At 33.5% G+C, this 17,734-nt stretch overlaps 1 protein-coding gene and 1 non-coding gene across 2 annotated transcripts; one reads left to right on the top strand and one right to left on the bottom strand.

Moving 5' to 3' along the window:
* Positions 1-3,100: 3,100 nt before the first annotated feature.
* On the bottom strand, positions 3,101-3,172 carry TRNAP-AGG (transfer RNA proline (anticodon AGG)). Its single transcript has one exon. It is a non-coding gene; the product is annotated as a tRNA-Pro (tRNA).
* Positions 3,173-3,331: 159 nt separating this feature from the next.
* Positions 3,332-17,238, top strand: LOC131150891 (uncharacterized). The gene is made up of 9 exons (XM_058101954.1): positions 3,332-3,553; positions 3,789-3,922; positions 4,781-5,179; positions 6,243-8,782; positions 9,162-9,431; positions 9,519-9,599; positions 10,061-10,172; positions 10,262-10,328; positions 16,886-17,238. The coding sequence occupies exons 2-9, from the start codon at positions 3,799-3,801 to the stop codon at positions 16,980-16,982; spliced, it is 3,690 nt and encodes a 1,229-aa protein (XP_057957937.1). The 5' UTR covers positions 3,332-3,553; positions 3,789-3,798; the 3' UTR covers positions 16,983-17,238.
* Positions 17,239-17,734: the final 496 nt, after the last annotated feature.

Raw genomic sequence — 17,734 nt, 5'->3', positions numbered from 1 at the left:
CAAGGTTAATAAATTAACATAATTTAAGTTTTCTTTTTTATCATTTAATTTTAAACACAAAAATACTAACATTCAATTTTATAAGTTTTATTTATGAAATATGAACTTATTTTAAATTTTTATTTTTTCTAACACCATGTTTGGTAAGTCATTACAATATAAAAATATTAAACTATTTCTTATTTTCTTTTTTAGATTTATTTAGTCATTTAATTTGCATGAAAATTGTATATAATAAAAATTTTGAAATATTAGAACTGTCTATAATTTTTCTAATATTAATACTATTATTTTATTTATTTTCATATATTTAAAATTTTTAAATAATATAATTTTGCTATTATGCTTATGTCATTGGTTGATTGAATCAACCAAACTAATTGATGCAATAACCAGCTAAGTGTCTAATTTGCCTACCAATTTGATTTTCAAATATTATACTTAACTAACTAATTTCCCTAATTAATGAAAATTAAAGTTGTTTTCCTAAATTATTTTATCTTAATTGAATGAACTAGTTAAAATGTCAAATTATTAAGGATAAAATTAGTTTCTCACATTTACTTTATGTTTCACTAATTGTTGATTAATAGAAGGATTTTTTTGTCCATTAAAATTAAATCTTAGGGCTTTGTTTTTTCAGTTTCTAAAAACTAAGGGGGTGGAGTCTCATATTTCGAAAATTCAAGGGGCGTTGCTAGATTTACTCTTTTATAAATCCATAATCATGCATAGGCAAAAATGACTATTTCTAAATTTATCTACATGTTAAATGAAATAATATTTTTTTTTTTGCATAAATAACTTTTTTTTAAATGATATTTCTATACAAATGTAACCTCATTTTCTTGGACAATAATTAAACTCATACTCTTCGGAGGCATTTGATTTATAACATCTTCAAAAGTTCAATAGATGTAATGGTCAAGATATCTCATTTTAAATAGTATGAGCATTCAATTCTAATTTTGCTTATTAGGTAAGCTTCATAGAAATCTCATTTTTATGAGAGATTCTTGCCAAATCCGAGTTTGCTGCTCGAACCATTACCAAATTAATACTCGACTAGTGATGAGTAATCCAGCAAACGGAGGCTTGAAAGCCTACATCCCTCAGGAGCGCCTATCTGAAGCCCTCTGACCCTCCACTTGAAGACAGTTTCTAGCGCCTGTAATATCTTTATGATCAATTAATAGGACTTGGCTGGAAATTCTATTTTTAAATCAAATCATTATTTTAACTAATTTGACACGAATCTTTCATAAAGTACTATTATTGTCGGTTATTGTTGTATTTAAAATAATAAATTGTTGATAAAAATTAAAGGAACATTATGATTATTATTATTTTAAAATTTGGAGAAAATATTGTCTCATTTATTTTTCTCAAACAATGATTAGACTCATATTTTTTTTTTTTTATTACATAGGAACTCCAGCCACCAGCAAGCACTTCAGACTCTTTGGTGCGACACCAAACCTGTGGATCAGCGTCCTCCCCCTAGGTCTCGCTGATCAAGGTAAAGTCTGGAATGTGGACACGGCTTCCGTGCATCAATTGAACGTTCAGCCAACCCGACCCTCAGGACACATCTTCATTACCATCCACGGTTCCCACTGGCTCATAGAAAACTCTCACCATCCACGGTTCTCGCTAGCTCATAGAGTAAATTATTACCATCCACAGGTACCACTGGTTTCGTGAGTGTATCTACTTGAAATTGAACTCCCGATACTCCTTCTTACGTGCTGATACCTTTCCACCGCGTCATGTTCATGGGGATGCAAATAATTATAATTCATTCTCACATTTGTATAAGTAACAAAATTAGATATGATTAGAATATAACATTCATAAAAATGAAATGTTCTCACAAAATATGATCAATAAATTTCCTTCGTAAATTTCAAAAAAATCTTACATGTATACACATGGAAATTTTTGGGGCTGTTTGGTTCTACTATCAAAACTTATGAAAATAAAAAAGTAAAAACAAAAACAAAAAACTAGAAATGAAAACTACAAATTAGAAATCAATAACTTGTTTGATTAATATTTGTAAAATTAAAAGTTAAAAAAATTAAAACTTAATTAGAAATTTTCTTTTTCATTTTTAAATCAAAAAATATTTAGAAAAATATTGTTAAAATAATAGAAGTTCAAAAATACAAATTGAAATTACTATATAAAATAAAAATTATTGCCATTATTTTAATTAATTGTTATATTTTCAAAATTCTCTTCATGAGAATAATAATCATATTGTACAAGACATTTAAAAAATATTTAAAATATTTTGTAATTGAATTTTATTATTATTTTTTATTTTTTTTTAAAATCATGTTTACTTTTAATTTAATTATATTCGAGTTCATATTATCATTTTATTTTTAATTTTAATTAAAGGTGTATATATATAATTAATGATTTAATAAAGGTTATTTTTGAATATTAAAATTCATGACAACAAGTTGTCAAAATAACTAAAAATCATAAAATTTGATTTTCAATTTTTTTCACAAATAACTAAAAATTTACAACAAAAAGAAGACACTTGAAACATTATCAAAAATGTTTTTAAAATTTATTTATTCACTATAATACGGGTAACAATTAAAATTTGAGACTAAATTACCCCAATAAATTTGATTTATTAGAATATTAAATAGATTTTTCTAAAATTTACTATTGTTCAAAGTAATATGAATTGGACTTAATTATGTACGAATTTTTAGTCGTTTTTGCGTTGAAATATAATAGTCAAGACAAATGTCAAAAGTATAATATTTATTTTTCAAATAACTTATGATATTCCTATATTGAATCAATGACATAATATGTTCTTAGAAATATTAATTATTAAGATTATATTTGACAATAAGAATTTTAGATTTGTTTAAATTTAAACAAAACTCAATACAATTTAAGAAGACAAATATAAATCGAAAAATTATTCTATAATTAATATATATTATTCTGAGAGAGTTTAAAGTTTAGTTTTCCTATCAACTGAAATAAAAATATTTTAAAAGTGTCAATCTAAAATGTGTTTTTCAAACCTTTATTTTCATTAAAATCTCAAGATTTTAAAAGTTCTGAAGGGGCATTCCGAGAATTGAACTCGGGACCTCTCGCACCCTAAGCGAGAATCATACCACTAGACCAAATGCCCGGTGGTCCGCTTGCTACCTTAATATATATTACAATCTAATGCAAGACAGCAAAAAATTTTCTAGCGGGGGAAAAAGGAAAAATAATCAAATAGAAAGAAACGAAAACGACGAAGGAAAACAAAAGGAAAAGCGGTGATGTGGGGACGAGTTGACGATTCAACTCATTCTGAGTTCAACAGCGACAGTGTCACAGTAGGAATGGCATGAAAATAGGGAATGGAAAATCATTTTTCCCTCCAAATTCCCAGTAAAGATCTCCCCACCCATTTCCTCCGCTCTTTCTCTGAAGTCCCCACGTATCCAAAGGTTTCGCCCACGCAGTGAACTCCTTCTCACGCACTCCTCTCGTTAATCTCCACTTCTACAGCTCTGTTGTTTGCGTAAGATTCATTCTATTTGTGTGTGTGTGTGTGTGTGTTTTTTTTTTTTTTTTATTATTAATGATTATTACTGTGTAGGGGATGGTGAGGTTTCAATTCTGTTCAATTGCGGGGTGGGATTCTTTCGGTTTTTTTCCCCCACTTTAGTTTGAGCATGATTTTGTGTTCTATACTTTATTATTTCGAAAATTGAGGCTTTTTAAGGGGTTTCGGTTGGATTCGGTGTATCTTGCAGATGAATCGAAATGGGTTCTCTTGGGAATGGCGATGATGATGAAATCAAACAAAATAGAAATGCTTCTAATGTCTGTAGTGGCGAGACGGAGGCCCAGGACTTTGACAGTCAGTTTTCGCCGCCGGCATTTTCTGGTATGATTGTTAGATTACCGTTTTATGGTTTTTGGTGTTGGCCATTGTGGTCCTTTAGGTTGTTTTGTGGTTGAAGATAACAAAAGAAGAAATTTCGATTGAAGAAAACAAAGGGGAATTTTTTTTTGAATTTTGAATGATTTCACATGGGATGATTTTTAATGTATACATTCTTATGTGGGTAAAAGATTCAGTTTGATTGGCTTGATATGGGGTCTATGGAAAAAGATTTTTGTCCAAAACATTGACCCTCTGTTTGGAGATGTCTTGAATTTGGAGTTGAAATTTGTCCAAATCTACTCAAATCCAAATCCAAGGTCCAAAAACATGCTTCCAAACGCAGTCTAAGAGTATGTTTTTCTTTTTTAATGCTGTGAAACTTTTATACGTATTTATTGCAAATACAGTTGAAGTAGGCACGGTTGCTTATTACTTTGATTCTGGTTTTCTGTCCTTGGTCAAATTAGTGTCTCACCAAGTCCAAGAATTCTCTATTTAAAGCTTCTGTAACAATGGGAAGGCAACATTTTTTTTTTTTTTGGAGGAGGAGAGGTGTGAGGAATGGGGAATTTATGTTAAAGATATTGATATTAGAAAATTGGGGTTGACAAATTTCTAAGTTGGGGTTTTTCCTATTGTCCTTCCTGCTGTATGTCACTGCCTGGTGACAGTGATACTTGATATTGATAATTAAAAAAATTGGCTATGTAGGCTTTACAAATTTTGTAGACGCTGGCTTGTATGGACTTTTATGTATGCTGTTGGTTTCCATACCACCTAGCAGACTTTAGTATTTAGTTTTCAACATATGCAAATCTGAAATTATTTTATTTAAACAATCTTTAATTTAAATATTAGGTGAGAAGCGGGAAGAAGGTGATTATGCTGATGAGTTACAATTTATGCAAAATACTGTGCCTTTTGATGATACTCTTCCGCTCGAAGATGTGTTTGAAACCCAGATGGTGGATCTTGGTGGTGAGACTCAAGTACTGGACAATCCAGATCTTGATAATATCAGCACCCAGTTAATAGATGGGTTTGATAATGATGTAGTAATTGATAGCGATGGTGAAGGGACAGATAGAACTGAAGTTTTGGATGATAGTGATGTGTTATCTGAAGATGATATTCAAATAATGGCCGACAGTCATGAAATGGATGGGGAGAAGTTGCAGTTTGATTCTCCTTGTCAGAAAAATGAAAAGGAATATACAGATGCGCAAGATGCTTCGATTTATAAACAACAGATTTCAGGTTAGTGTCCTCTAAATTCTATGGGAGATATTTGGTTATCGCTTCTATGTATTCCTCTTGGTCTGATTTTGCTTATGTTGTATGTTATGATGTAATTTTCATCTAGGTCTGTTATTACTTCAATTGTATGTTTTGATGTAATATTCCTCTTTGTTCTCAACAATATGAATGATGCACTGACTTAAGAAAAATGAAAGAAAGAAAGTAGTTTATGTTTTTAAAAAAAGATTAAGCGGAAAGTAAATTATATTTAAGCATCGTCTGTGTTTGTGTTTTATTCTAAAGATATTTTTTAGGAGCAAGCAAAATTAAATATTTTGTGCCTGTGTGTGCTGTTTCTAGTTTGGATGTCCCATTGTAAATAAAATGGGTCTCAATACTTCCATCAAACTTCTTCACAAATTGGCAGCTTGTTATATTTTTCTAGTTATAGTTGTATTTTTGGCTTGCTTTGCATTCAATGCCCAAAATTTTGCAAAATTATTACCAGTAAATGTTAAAAATATCAAATACGTGCTGGACCATGCCAGTCTTGAAATTTTTTTTCTTTATTATTTCGATTTAGACATTCAAATTATGCAGGCTTGTGTGTGTTTCTCCAATGTAAAACAACCAATTTCATGCATCAAGCAACTGTTGTAGGGTTGATTGCACAAACTAATTTAAATTCTTGTTAATAATGCCTTTAATTATCATGTGTAGTAGTTCATGAAGTGTTGTATATAATGATTTTTGTATATTGCATTTCATCTATTTTCTATAAATTTTATAATTTTTTTCAATCATTATTAAATTCAATGAAATTACTGCTGGCATTTGCTTGTACTTCTCTCTGGAAAATTCTTTCAAGTAAATCAAGGATGCAGACGAGATCCTGGTTTTGGTTGCTAAGCTCTTACTTCTTGTCATCTTTGTCATATTAGAACGGTTGGTGCGCCTGTGGCTCATCTCCCACTACCTTAGGAAAGATTTTACTCTGATTTTAATTTAATAGATGTTGAAGTTCACAAGTCATCAAGAGCCTATTGTCTTAAATTTGGTGTTTTTTCTTACTTCTGACTAGAGTCTGTGAGAAGGGAATTTACTTCAATTCGTGTATCGTCTTTACGGGCATCTGGTTTGGCAGCTCGTGCAACAGCTTTGAAGGGTGCTGATGGTGGGTCTTTTCCAATCTCGAGTGGCGGTCAGTGGTTGAAACAACCTGCTACCGAGAATGATGGGATCTGCGTTAGAAAAGATTTAGCTGAAGGTGGGGGAGATGCTAATGGAGAGCATGATCAGAGAAATTATAATGAGAGAGTGGAAGGGTTTAGAAATGAAAGCAAGGCCAGGATTGGTAGTTCAACAGTGAGAAAACTCTTTAATGAGGATACATTTTCTGAGAATGTAGGATCTGGAAATGTGAATGATACTGAGCATGGAGTGAACTTGACTCTGCCGCTGGAGGGTGACAACGAATTGGCAGGGTTAAGTTATGTTGATTCTCAAGAACCTGGAGATTTATCCCAAGCTAATGCACTTGATTTTGTAGACAGATTTATTCAGGTTAATGTTTCAGAGTTGGATCAAGAAGTTCACCATGGAAAATCTTCTGGGGGAAAATCAAACCCTGTCTCATGTGCAAAAGGGCCGCAGAGTTTGGCCAAGAGAGCCAGTCTTATAAGCACAGTTGGAGAAACAGGTATTTTTGACTGGGATGATAGTCGTGAGGACGAAGGTGGGGGAGATCTTTTTTGTAGAAGGAAGGAGGACTTCTTTGATAGTAGAGGTAAAGGGAGGAAATGTGTTACTGAACCTCGGAAACTCAGGCGTGTTGGTAGAGTTGATGAGTCTGGAAATAAGGAAGAGCAAACAAATATCCATAATAAAATAATGGGTTTACTTCACTCTGATTCAAGAATTGCATTGCATCGTTCCAAGGTGAATGCCAAGACAGTGCCAGCATCTGAAAGGGAAATTAAGAAGAATCTAATTAATGAGTTGGATGAAGAGTTAAATCCAAGTTCCTCTGGTGGACAATTGGGTACTAATGCAGATAAGTTGGATGTGCTAAATGTAGGGTTTGACACTCAATTGGCTGCAGAAGCTATGGAAGCCCTGTCCCATGGAGCAGGTCTTGCTAACCACGATGCTAATAACAAACAAGGTATGCAGAATATTTCTAACAGGTCTCCCAAGAGTTCTAAAGGAGGAGCAAAGAAAAGAGTTTGTTCACAGCGAGTGTCTTTAAAGAGAGGGGTACTGCCTTCTGATTCAGGAGTTCTTACAAGACAGGCAAAGAGATTAAAATTGACTGATTCCAATTTAAGTAAAGATTTTGCCATTTCACCAGAGAAAGCTTCCAAGAAGGTCAAGGGACAATTAGATGTGGAGCGAGGGAAATCAAAGCATAAAAGGGGCAAGTTAAACTCTAAAAAGCACTGTGCTACCAATGGGAGTGGAATCCCAGACCAAATGCCTTCTAAGATCATCCAAGAAAGAAAGGCCAATAGATCTTTGGGAAGTGGCTACCTTGATGAGGCTGATAGAGATGAAGTCACTTCAACATCAGTTGGACTTGTCCCCATTAAGAAACGACATTTACAAGAGGAGTTTGTCGCTTCTACACCTATTGCTCATCGAACAAGGCACTGCAGAATGGATAATCATTTGAGAAGTGCTGAGAATGTAGCAAATGATTCTAGGGAACAAAAGGATGAGGCAATGGAGGTGGGATCCTTCAACAAACAAGCAAAATGTAATAGACATGGCGATGCTGTTAAAGTGTTAAATGCTAAAAAGAAATCTTCTATTGCGTGTTCCGATCAATTTGGACAGGATGAAAATGCCAGAAAGAGCTTGTCTTCCGGTCAAATTAGAGATGTTCAAAATGTTCAAAGGGGTAGATTAAACAGATCAGCTCCCAAGTCAACTGGTATGACAAATGGTGTTGAACTAGATGCACTGACCTATCCCAGAGGGAGAAGAACTCGCCGAAGTTTGTCTGTTCATGTTAGTGGAACTGATGACCTGGCTGGTCTCTCCAGGCTACCTGTTGGGCAACAAGCAAATGGACGATGTACTGCAAGGAAGAGAGGATTAGACAACAATGTTGAAAGAGAATATTTTCAAACATACACGAGGAAAACACGATCATCTGCTTATGCTTGTCCAGTTTTGTCTTCCTTTGGTAACAGCTCTGAGGTAGGATTGTTACACAAAAATTCTGGTAAACCTCATTCAGAAGATGCAGCTAAGCACACTGAGGGGAATGGTGATGCAAAACCCGTGTCGTCTGCTGAAGGAGTAGAAAAAGATGCCGGCTTGGAGGTATCTCCAAGGAACAGATGTGAACTGTCTGATCGAGCATGTGCTACCCCAGTTAGTTGTGTGACGCCTGTTAATGTGGCATCACCTGTTTGTATGGGTAATGAATATTTCAAACAATCATGCAAGAAGAACCTAGCAAGATCATCCCTAATGAAAGAAATTAACAGCTTGACTGCAATTTCACCAGTACCTACTTCTGCATCAAAAAATTTGAGGAGAAGGAGGGATATGTCTAACGTTCGAGTCCTGTTCAGCCATCACTTGGATGATGATAAAATTAAGCAACAGAAAAAGGTACTTTTAAAATTTTCAACATTACGTTTGGTTTGCGGAATGTCAATTCCTAAGAAAATATTAGTTATAGTAAGTGATAATTAATTTACAAAAAATTATGCTACCATGAAGCAAATAACAAAGTGAAACTTTTTATGAATCCATATTAAGGAATAGATAAGGAATAACTATTTCCAAATTTCACGATGCAAATGTTTATTCCTTTTTTATTACATGTTTGAAGTAATAAGGAATATACAAGGAATAACTATACTTTCTATTCCCTAACTTTTCATTGTATTCCATCTTATTTCAAGGAATTGCTATTCCACGAACCAAACATAACCTTAGTGATACAAGAAGGTTTAAGTTGTGTTCTTTTGTTCATATCTTTTCACAGATTTTGGCTCGTCTAGGAGTTCCCACAGCATCCTCAATTTCGGATGCCACACACTTCGTAACAAATCAATTTGTGCGGACGAGGAATATGTTAGAAGCTATTGCTTTAGGTAAACCAGTGGTGACTTATTTATGGCTTGAGAGCTGTGGACAAGCTAACTGTTTTATTGATGACAAAAATTATATACTGAGGGATGCAAAAAAAGAGAAGGAATTTGGTTTTAGCATGCCGGTTTCATTGACACGTGCTTGCCAGCACCCCCTTTTAGAGGTAATAGCTTGATTTTCTGTTAGATTACCCAGATTCATTGGCTAGTTGGACCTTGTTCATTTTGTTGTATAAATGACATTTCTGCAGGGTCGAAGAGTTTTAATCACCCCAAATACAAAACCTGGTAAAGAAATACTGACAAGCTTGGTTAAGGCGGTTCATGGCCAGGTATGTAGTTTGGCCAAATATGTAGGTCCATCCCATGGCATCAAAGTGGCCAGATATCCCAAAATTTGGATATTTGATTACATGATTTGCAAATTGTGGGAGCTTTTGATTAGATGTTATGCACTGTTCCCCTATTTATGGATGTTAATGCAATCTGTTGCATCTGTTGTTGGCTTGTTGCTTCCAAAGGCTGTTATCCTTTTTTTTTTGGATTTTCTTGGTGTGTTGTATCCGAGTGTTGATTATTGGTCTTTTCCTTTTTACTGTTCCCCTATTTATGGATTTTGATGCAATCTGTTGTTGGCTTGTTGCCACTAAAGGCTGTTATCCTATTTTTTTGGATTTTCTTGGTGTGTTATATCTGAGTGTTGATTATTGGTTTTTATTTTTTTTTTTAATTTGTCAAATGCACTTTTTGAATTCTTGTTTTAGTAATGAATTCCCGTTTAAATGATCCACAGGCAGTGGAGAGAATCGGCAGATCTTCATTGAAGAATGAAAAAATTCCAGATGATTTGTTGATCCTATCTTGTGAAGAAGATTATGCATTATGTGTGCCCTTCCTTGAGAAAGGTTAAAAAGCAATATAATATGGTGTTCTTAAAACTCAATGTATTATACATGTCTTACAAGATTTTAGTGATATTACCTTTTACTTGCAGGGGCAGCAGTTTACAGTTCAGAGCTGTTACTGAATGGGATCGTTACTCAGAAGCTGGAGTATGAGAGGTTGGTTTTGCATTCCTTAGAGATTTTCTATGATGTGCAAGAATGAAATATTCCACATATTAGAAGAACGGTTTTGCTTCTAGCTTGTGTTTCAATTTATGTCACTTACATTGTGACAATCTTAAACTCTGATTGTGTTGCACTTAGTGTGTCTTAAATCTTTTTACACATAGTTGGCCCCAAACATGAGTAAAAGAGGTGGGTTGCTAGAGAATGAACAGATCTCTTGCCCATTTCGTGAAATGAAACACAAAATCAATCAAAGTATCTATGTTCTGTATCAATCATTAGAGAAGCCAACTCTGCCCGACCAAAACACAGCCTTCCACGGCCTTCAAACAGGTCAAGGGCACCTTAGGTCTTAATCTCTAATGACTTCAAAAGAAAAGGGTTGCTTGGAATGAAACCTTCATTTTGGCTTTGTTCATCACTGTTTTGATGTGTAGGATCCACATAGGATGTGGCAACCACAGAGCATACTGGATTTAGAACAACAACCTCTGCTGTGGGCAAAGAGATGCACCACTCAAGGAGAGATGGAGGCTCCGAAGGAGTCTCTAAGCTGTCATGGCTTTGATACCAATTAGGCACTCAGTGTAGTATCGTAAGCAAGAAAGTGGAAGAAAGGAACAAGATGTAATAAGAACACACTGAGAGGAATTTCATTAATCTTAAACAAAAGGGATACAAGAACAAGAGGTATACATGTGACTCTTAAAAGAGAACTCTTACAAGAGACTTATATGCTCTCACTTGCTCCGCCTAGCTAGAAGTTGAAACCCCCCTTATATAGATGAGGAGTGAGGGAATATGTCATGGCATGTTGGAATATGCTCCGACATATTCTTTTTCCTTATCTCTTTTACATAAAGCTTACAAAGATAGAGTCAAGACTTTCTTTGCCTAAAGTAACTTTAGATAAAGCTTACACTACAATGGCATTGACAACTTACGAGACATGACAACACAATAAAAATTAAAGTTGGTACCCATGTGACTGCTTCAAAGATCAAATTTTGTTCTGTATTCATCTTCCTCTTCAGTTGGATAGGCCGCCATTATTTCCAAGTCCTCAACTGTCCCATTACTTCCTGTCTGCTCTACATAGTAGAGTGTCAGCCTGTTTGTTAGGTAGGTCCTGTAAAAATGAGGAAACAGGAAAGGGTAATGAGAGCTCTTGGCTCTTCATTTTTCATAGTTTTATAGACTGGATCATGGAGGATGACTACCGTAGGGATCTAGTGAAGTTGCTCATACTTGCTTACCCAAGAATCTGGGAGGAGTTTTAGGAGCTCTTCTGTGGGTAGCTGCCTTGGGATGTGGACATGGCTTAGAACAAGAGTAGTATTATAATTAACAAGGAAAGCATCTTGATTTTCCTAAGGGGGTTCCAAATCAAAAGAATGGTTCTGAAGTCTATAAATCATTTGATGATGGAGAGTGGTTGCTATGGAATTAGATCTGGGGTGCTCCAACAATCTAGATTTGGACTTTAAGAGCAGTTCTCATATTGGGATTGGATAAATGCAAACAGAAGTTTGGGAAGATTGTGAAGCTAATCGTCCTGCATTCAACGACTTGTAGCTAGTGTAGAATTTTTCAGATTTCTATGATATCCATTTGGTTGTCTCTTACGAGCGATGCCTTATACTTTAGTGCTTGGGGGTGGACAAAAATTGACAAAACGTGTGTTAGATTAGCAATATGGAACTTAGGGATCTTATGCATAAGAATGGACATAGTTGACATAATGATTATAAGAAAAATTAACATAATTTAATTTTCAAGAAATTAAGTGGCAGGGAAAATTTTTGGTTAAAAGTGAAAAGTCTTGATTTTAAAATTTTGTTACACCAAGAAATAAAAGCATGAGAGTTTTTAGGGATCATAGATAAAGACCTAAAGATAGTATTATAGATATTAAAAATTCTAGCAGATTGAATCATAAAAATTAACATGGTCCTACGACAAGAGAGAAATCTTATTAGTGCTTATGCTCCTCAAGTAAGCTTAAAAGCCTTAAAAGACAAATTTTGAAGATTAGATATAATGGAGAGAGAAAAAATATTCGTAAGAGCAGATTTGAACTGCCAGAGATGAGAGGACAATGAAGTTTATTAGAAGAGATGGAGGAAATGAATATGGAGACAAAAATGAGTTTGTTGTATGATCTTAGGGTCATGTTTTATGATCCTTTTAACAATGAAATATGTGCTTTTAAGAAGATAGAAGACTTAATAACCTTCTTCGGCTCTCAATAGGATTGATGCTAATGATTTTTCACATGTAAGGAGGCCTTATAAGGCAATTGGTCAGATATTTGTATTTTGTGTTAAAAAAATATGGTAAAACGAGTGTGTAGCTTTTTCTCCATTGTTGGGTGACTAAGCAGCCTTAGGGAAATCTTTTTCTGTTTTTGAAGAGATGATGGTTTTTGCCATGTTTTGAAGACTGAAGTAACGAATTCTTGAGGGTGATGTTTTGAGGTTTTAGGAGTAAGAAAGGAATATTGGTATTGAAGTGCATTGTATTTGTTCTTTTTTGGACACTATGGATTGAGGAGTACTAGGATCTTTCATGGGAAATCAACGCTTCCCCATTTATTTTGGGATAGAATTGTTTTTCTTGCTTCTCTTTGGGTGCATTCATTAGGGTTCTCTTGAGGAATTTTGTTGTCCAATCTCCAAAGGGATTGGTGGTAGAGGTGGGGGGGGGGGGGGGTGAGCTTTATGGTAATTGTACGTTTGGTTAATTTAAGGAGGATGTCTTCTTCGCTGATCTTTTTCTCTTTTATTTTACAGATAGTCAAATATATATTTTTTTTCAATATAAAAGAATAACCTTCAATAGTGGACAAAATAAAAGCGAAATACTTTTTTTTTTTTTAAATCTAGGAGGGTACATTGTTTATCATGTAAGATTGTAAAGTTATTTCATAGGAAAAAATTAACTTCACGACATCGAGTTAGTGTTAGATAACATCATATATGCATTAAGAAATGGAAGAGATAGGGTAGTACTGATCAATGCAAGAGAACTATATGGTGGAACTTAAAGGGAGAAATATAGCAAAATTTAAAGATAAAATGATAACAGAATATTAATGGACAATAGGATAATATAGGTACAAACATTCCTTGGAATAGGATGATTAGTTCTATTAAAGAGTTTGCAAAAGAGGCTTTAGGTGAATATATGAAGATGTATAATCATTAATGAGAGTGGGTGGTAAGGTCAAGACATCCAAAAAGTTATCAAGACAAAAAAAATGTGGTTTCAGACTAGGCAGTGATGTAGAAATGTGGAAAGTTTTGAAATGTAGAAGAGGGAAGAAAATATGCCAAAAAAACTGATAGTGATGGAAAGAAAAATTAGAAGGAAACTCTCCATTGTATTTTCTCTCCTGGGTTTTTATTATTAAAAAAAAAAAAAATTCTAATATGGTAAAAAATTAAGAAAAAGCAAATCTTAATGATGTAAAATCAAATTTTTGTACATTGATTTGGTATATATATATATATATGTATATATATTGTGTTCTTTCTTACTTGATAACCAAACATAAAAAATTCCTTCTTATATTCCTTTCCTTTTCCTAAAATTTTCAAGCTCCAAACAGGCCCTTAAAGCTGCTAAATGTAGAGAAAAAAATAGATACCGGATCTGAAGGGCTTGCCTAAGTTGGAGTTTCAGGTCTTCAAATAAAATAAAAAAAGGCTAATCTTAGAATTGACAAATGAGAAAATGAATACTAGAAAAGTTGTGGGATCAATTGATATCATAATTGAAGTTTGGAAGTGCTTAGGAGATAGTGGGATTATATGCTTAATTAATTTATTTAGAAAAATTATAAAGACTAAGAAAATGTCAAAAGAATGGAGGAAAGCACTGTAATATGTAAATGCAAAAATGAAGGAGATTTTCTAAACTGCAATCCCTACTGTGGAATAGAATGCATGAGTCGCACCATGGAATTTTGTGAAAGGATAGTTGAACAAAGACAAGGTTTAAAATGTGAGTTTTAGAAAATCAATTTGGTTTTGTGCTCGGAAGATCATATTAATTTCTATAAAAAATTCATTGAGAAGATTAATGGAAAAGTTAAGTACGTGCACCATGGTATTAAATAACGGCCGTTACGTAGCGTAATGGCCATTACGTAACGGAAAAACAGGTCTCCGATACCGTTTCGGGCCACATTAGCGGCAAGCCAAAAATTCACATGGGTAACGACCGTTATACTAACGTTACGGAACGTTACGTCCGTTACGCAGCTTTGAGCCTTCGAACCCTTACATCTGTCGTCCGCAAGCTGAGTTCAGTTCCCTCTTTACCTGAATCACTCTTCGATTCTTCGTCTCCTTCATACATACAGCTTCAATCTACTGATCTGAAGCTTCAAAATCCCTAAAACCCCCAAAATCTACTTCGTACAGCTTCGTCTCCCTCAGTCCATCATTCGTCTCCTTCATCCAAGAACCCAAAAATTAGCAAGCCTTCGATTCCTCCAAAATTTGGAGGCTTGCAGGTTGCAGCTGTAGCAGGCCAGTAGCTCTCTCGCAGTCGCAGGCTCGCAACTTCCGTGGGAGTAGGAGTCAGGAGTGGGTATTGGGTAAGTGGGTAGTGGGTGGTGGCCAGTGGGTATGTAATATGTATGTTGTTTTATTATTTCAATTTATGCTTTATTGCTTAATAATTTATTCTGTTTTATTATTTCAATTTATGCTTTATTGCTTTATATAAATTGTAAATTTCAGTTTTAAATTTAGTTTGTTTTATAATTTCAATTTATAGTTTATATAAATTATAAATTTCAGTTTATTTAATTACTAATTAGTATATAAGTTGTAAATTTTGTTTTATAATTTCAGTTTATAAATATAATTAGTATATAAATTTAGTTTATTTATTATTTAATTAGAATACAAATTATAAATTATAAATTATTAATGATTGTATAAGTAGAATTTATTAATTAAAATAAAAAAATTAGTATAAAGTTTTTAAAATATAAAATTTATAGAGTTACTTAGACTCTTAGAGAGTTAGAACCTAAAACTTAGAACTTAGAAACTTAGAGTACAGATTTAGTAAAAAATTATTAACTAATATTCTACATATTTATTTTTTAAATACCTTGAGGTCCTTGACAATTAATAATTTAATATTAGATCTACAATTTGTAATAAATTCTAATTTGTACACAATTAGTCAAGTCTCAACTCTTAAGTGACTCAAGTTCAAGTCTATTACCATTTAAATAAATTGTAAGATTTACAATTTCATATTTATTTTGTTAAATTGTAAATTTTAAAGTAATGTAAATTATTAAAAAATATGTTTTTGTTTGTAAACAGCGCACTAAAATTAATATAAAAATCATAATGCCTATAAAAAAGCATTTGTAGGTTGAATGAAGACCTTTAAAATTCATTAAAAATCATGTATTAATAGATTTCATGCTTATTTTTCGATTTTGGCATGGTTATGCATGCGTGAAAAAAATTCTCGACCGTTACGCCCGCTTCCTGTTACGTAACACCCACGTCTCCTGCGTCCCATGACACCCGCGACCGTTTCGCGACGTTACCCACGACCGCGATTTCGAACCATGATGTGCGCATGATTTTAATTGACTGAGAGAAGTTATGTGGTGGTTTCTAGAAAAAAAAAATACGAAAAGGAGTAATTTAATATGGTTAGTATACAAATGTCATTAAGAATTTACATGATGGTTTAATGATTAGTGTTTGGAATAGAGTCATACAGTATAGGAAATTTTCAATTGTGTTATGTCTTCATTTTGTGTCCATGTCTTTCTGCTTTATTTATGAACAGACTTACTAAGCAGATCCAAAGATGAGATTTTATGGTAGGTATGCTGATTTCATTAAAAGATATGTGTGATGGGGTAATAACTAGTGTTAGGACTGTCTGGAAATTCCAATAGCACATAGGAATGCAAAACTCTTGATTTATTTTTTTTCAATTTGATTTTTTGATTTATTTATGGATGTAAATGATGTCCTATGGTGTGTGCTATTTGCAAATGGTGTTATCTTCATTGATTATCAAAGTTGAAACTACGAAGAGAAGCATTATAATTTAGAGGTTTTCAGATAAATAGATTCAACTTAGAATGCATGAAATTTTTTTTTAGATATTTAAGGAAGTAAAGGATGAAATATTAAACTTGATGGTCAAGAAATTCTTAGCAATAATTGATTTTGTTACCGCGGATCTATTATGTGGGATGAAAGAGAAATTGAAGATATACTACATAGAGTTCAAGAAAGTTGAATAAATAGAGTAGACTGCTCAGCCGTGTTGTGTGATTAAGATGACAAATTTCTTCCAGGGTTCTCTTCATTGTGAGCTTAACACTGGGTGGTGATTTTCAAATTGAAACATGTGATTTTTATTTTTGGGGATAGTGCTGATTGAAATATATGTTCTACATTGATGGAAAATATGCAAGCCCCCCACCCTGAATTCCCTGTTCTTCCCCCTTTTGCGGATGTTAACTATTTTCTGACACTCGCACCTCCTGATGGCAGACATCGCCTCTTTGTGGAACATGTTAAGAGAACTCGTTCTACGATATGGGTGAAGAAAGACGGCAACAAGTTTCTTCCTGTAACTAAGCATAAGTAATTTTGATCAACTCTCTTTTTCCCCTCTGCCTATGGGCGTTTTTGTGGTAGGCTTGCGTAGATCTGTGCAAATTATGATGTTTTTATTTAACTTAAATATCTATGCTGTGTATGAAAAAAAACATTAATGTATAATTATGTTCTATTTTCTCATTTGATCTCTGTTACTTGGAAGTGTGATGTAGCTTTAAAACACCATTTGTATATTTTACGAGTATTCTACATTCATTTCATTTTATTGGAAGTTTGATCGACCATAGCCAGTTGTATTAGGTGCCCTCAAGGACCAATGATAAATGTTATATCTTCAAACATCAAACAAGGTTGAGATGAACAATCTAAACAAGCCCAATGTCCACTATTTTGTGATTGAAAGCAATTGAGATTTTCATCACCAGTTTGTAATTTTTGTTTGATTATGAGAAAAAAAATTATTATTGGTTTGTACTTTGTCAAACTAGATAACATTGACAAAGAGGAGAGGAAGTAGGCATCCAGAATGTTCATTACGATAAACTTCTATGTTGCAGTGTTTTTTGTCGATAAGTTGATAGAGAATGCAATGTCAGGATATGTAAAGTTTATAACATACATAAGAACTCTGATGAAATGGAATCAAGTGAATATAATTTGATGCATCACTTGATTTTTTATTTTTTTTTCATTTTCTCCATTTTATTTGGCAAACCCAATGTTAAGTAACTGTGTTCATATTCATGTGGTCTCTCAAGGCCAAGATCCTTCTTCAATCCT

The sequence above is a fragment of the Malania oleifera genome, chromosome 3 (genome assembly GCF_029873635.1).
Source record: "Malania oleifera isolate guangnan ecotype guangnan chromosome 3, ASM2987363v1, whole genome shotgun sequence".
NCBI lineage: Eukaryota > Viridiplantae > Streptophyta > Magnoliopsida > Santalales > Ximeniaceae > Malania > Malania oleifera.
This window is presented reverse-complemented; position numbering and strand designations above follow the sequence as displayed.

Excerpts from the sequence above, each read along its gene's own strand:
- LOC131150891 (XM_058101954.1), top strand. The coding sequence starts at position 3,799 with ATGGGTTCTCTTGGGAATGGCGATGATGATGAAATCAAACAAAATAGA. Across the intron at positions 3,923-4,780 it reads TTCGCCGCCGGCATTTTCTG|GTGAGAAGCGGGAAGAAGGT; the intron begins GTATGATTGTTA and ends TTTAAATATTAG. Across the intron at positions 9,432-9,518 it reads GCCAGCACCCCCTTTTAGAG|GGTCGAAGAGTTTTAATCAC; the intron begins GTAATAGCTTGA and ends ACATTTCTGCAG.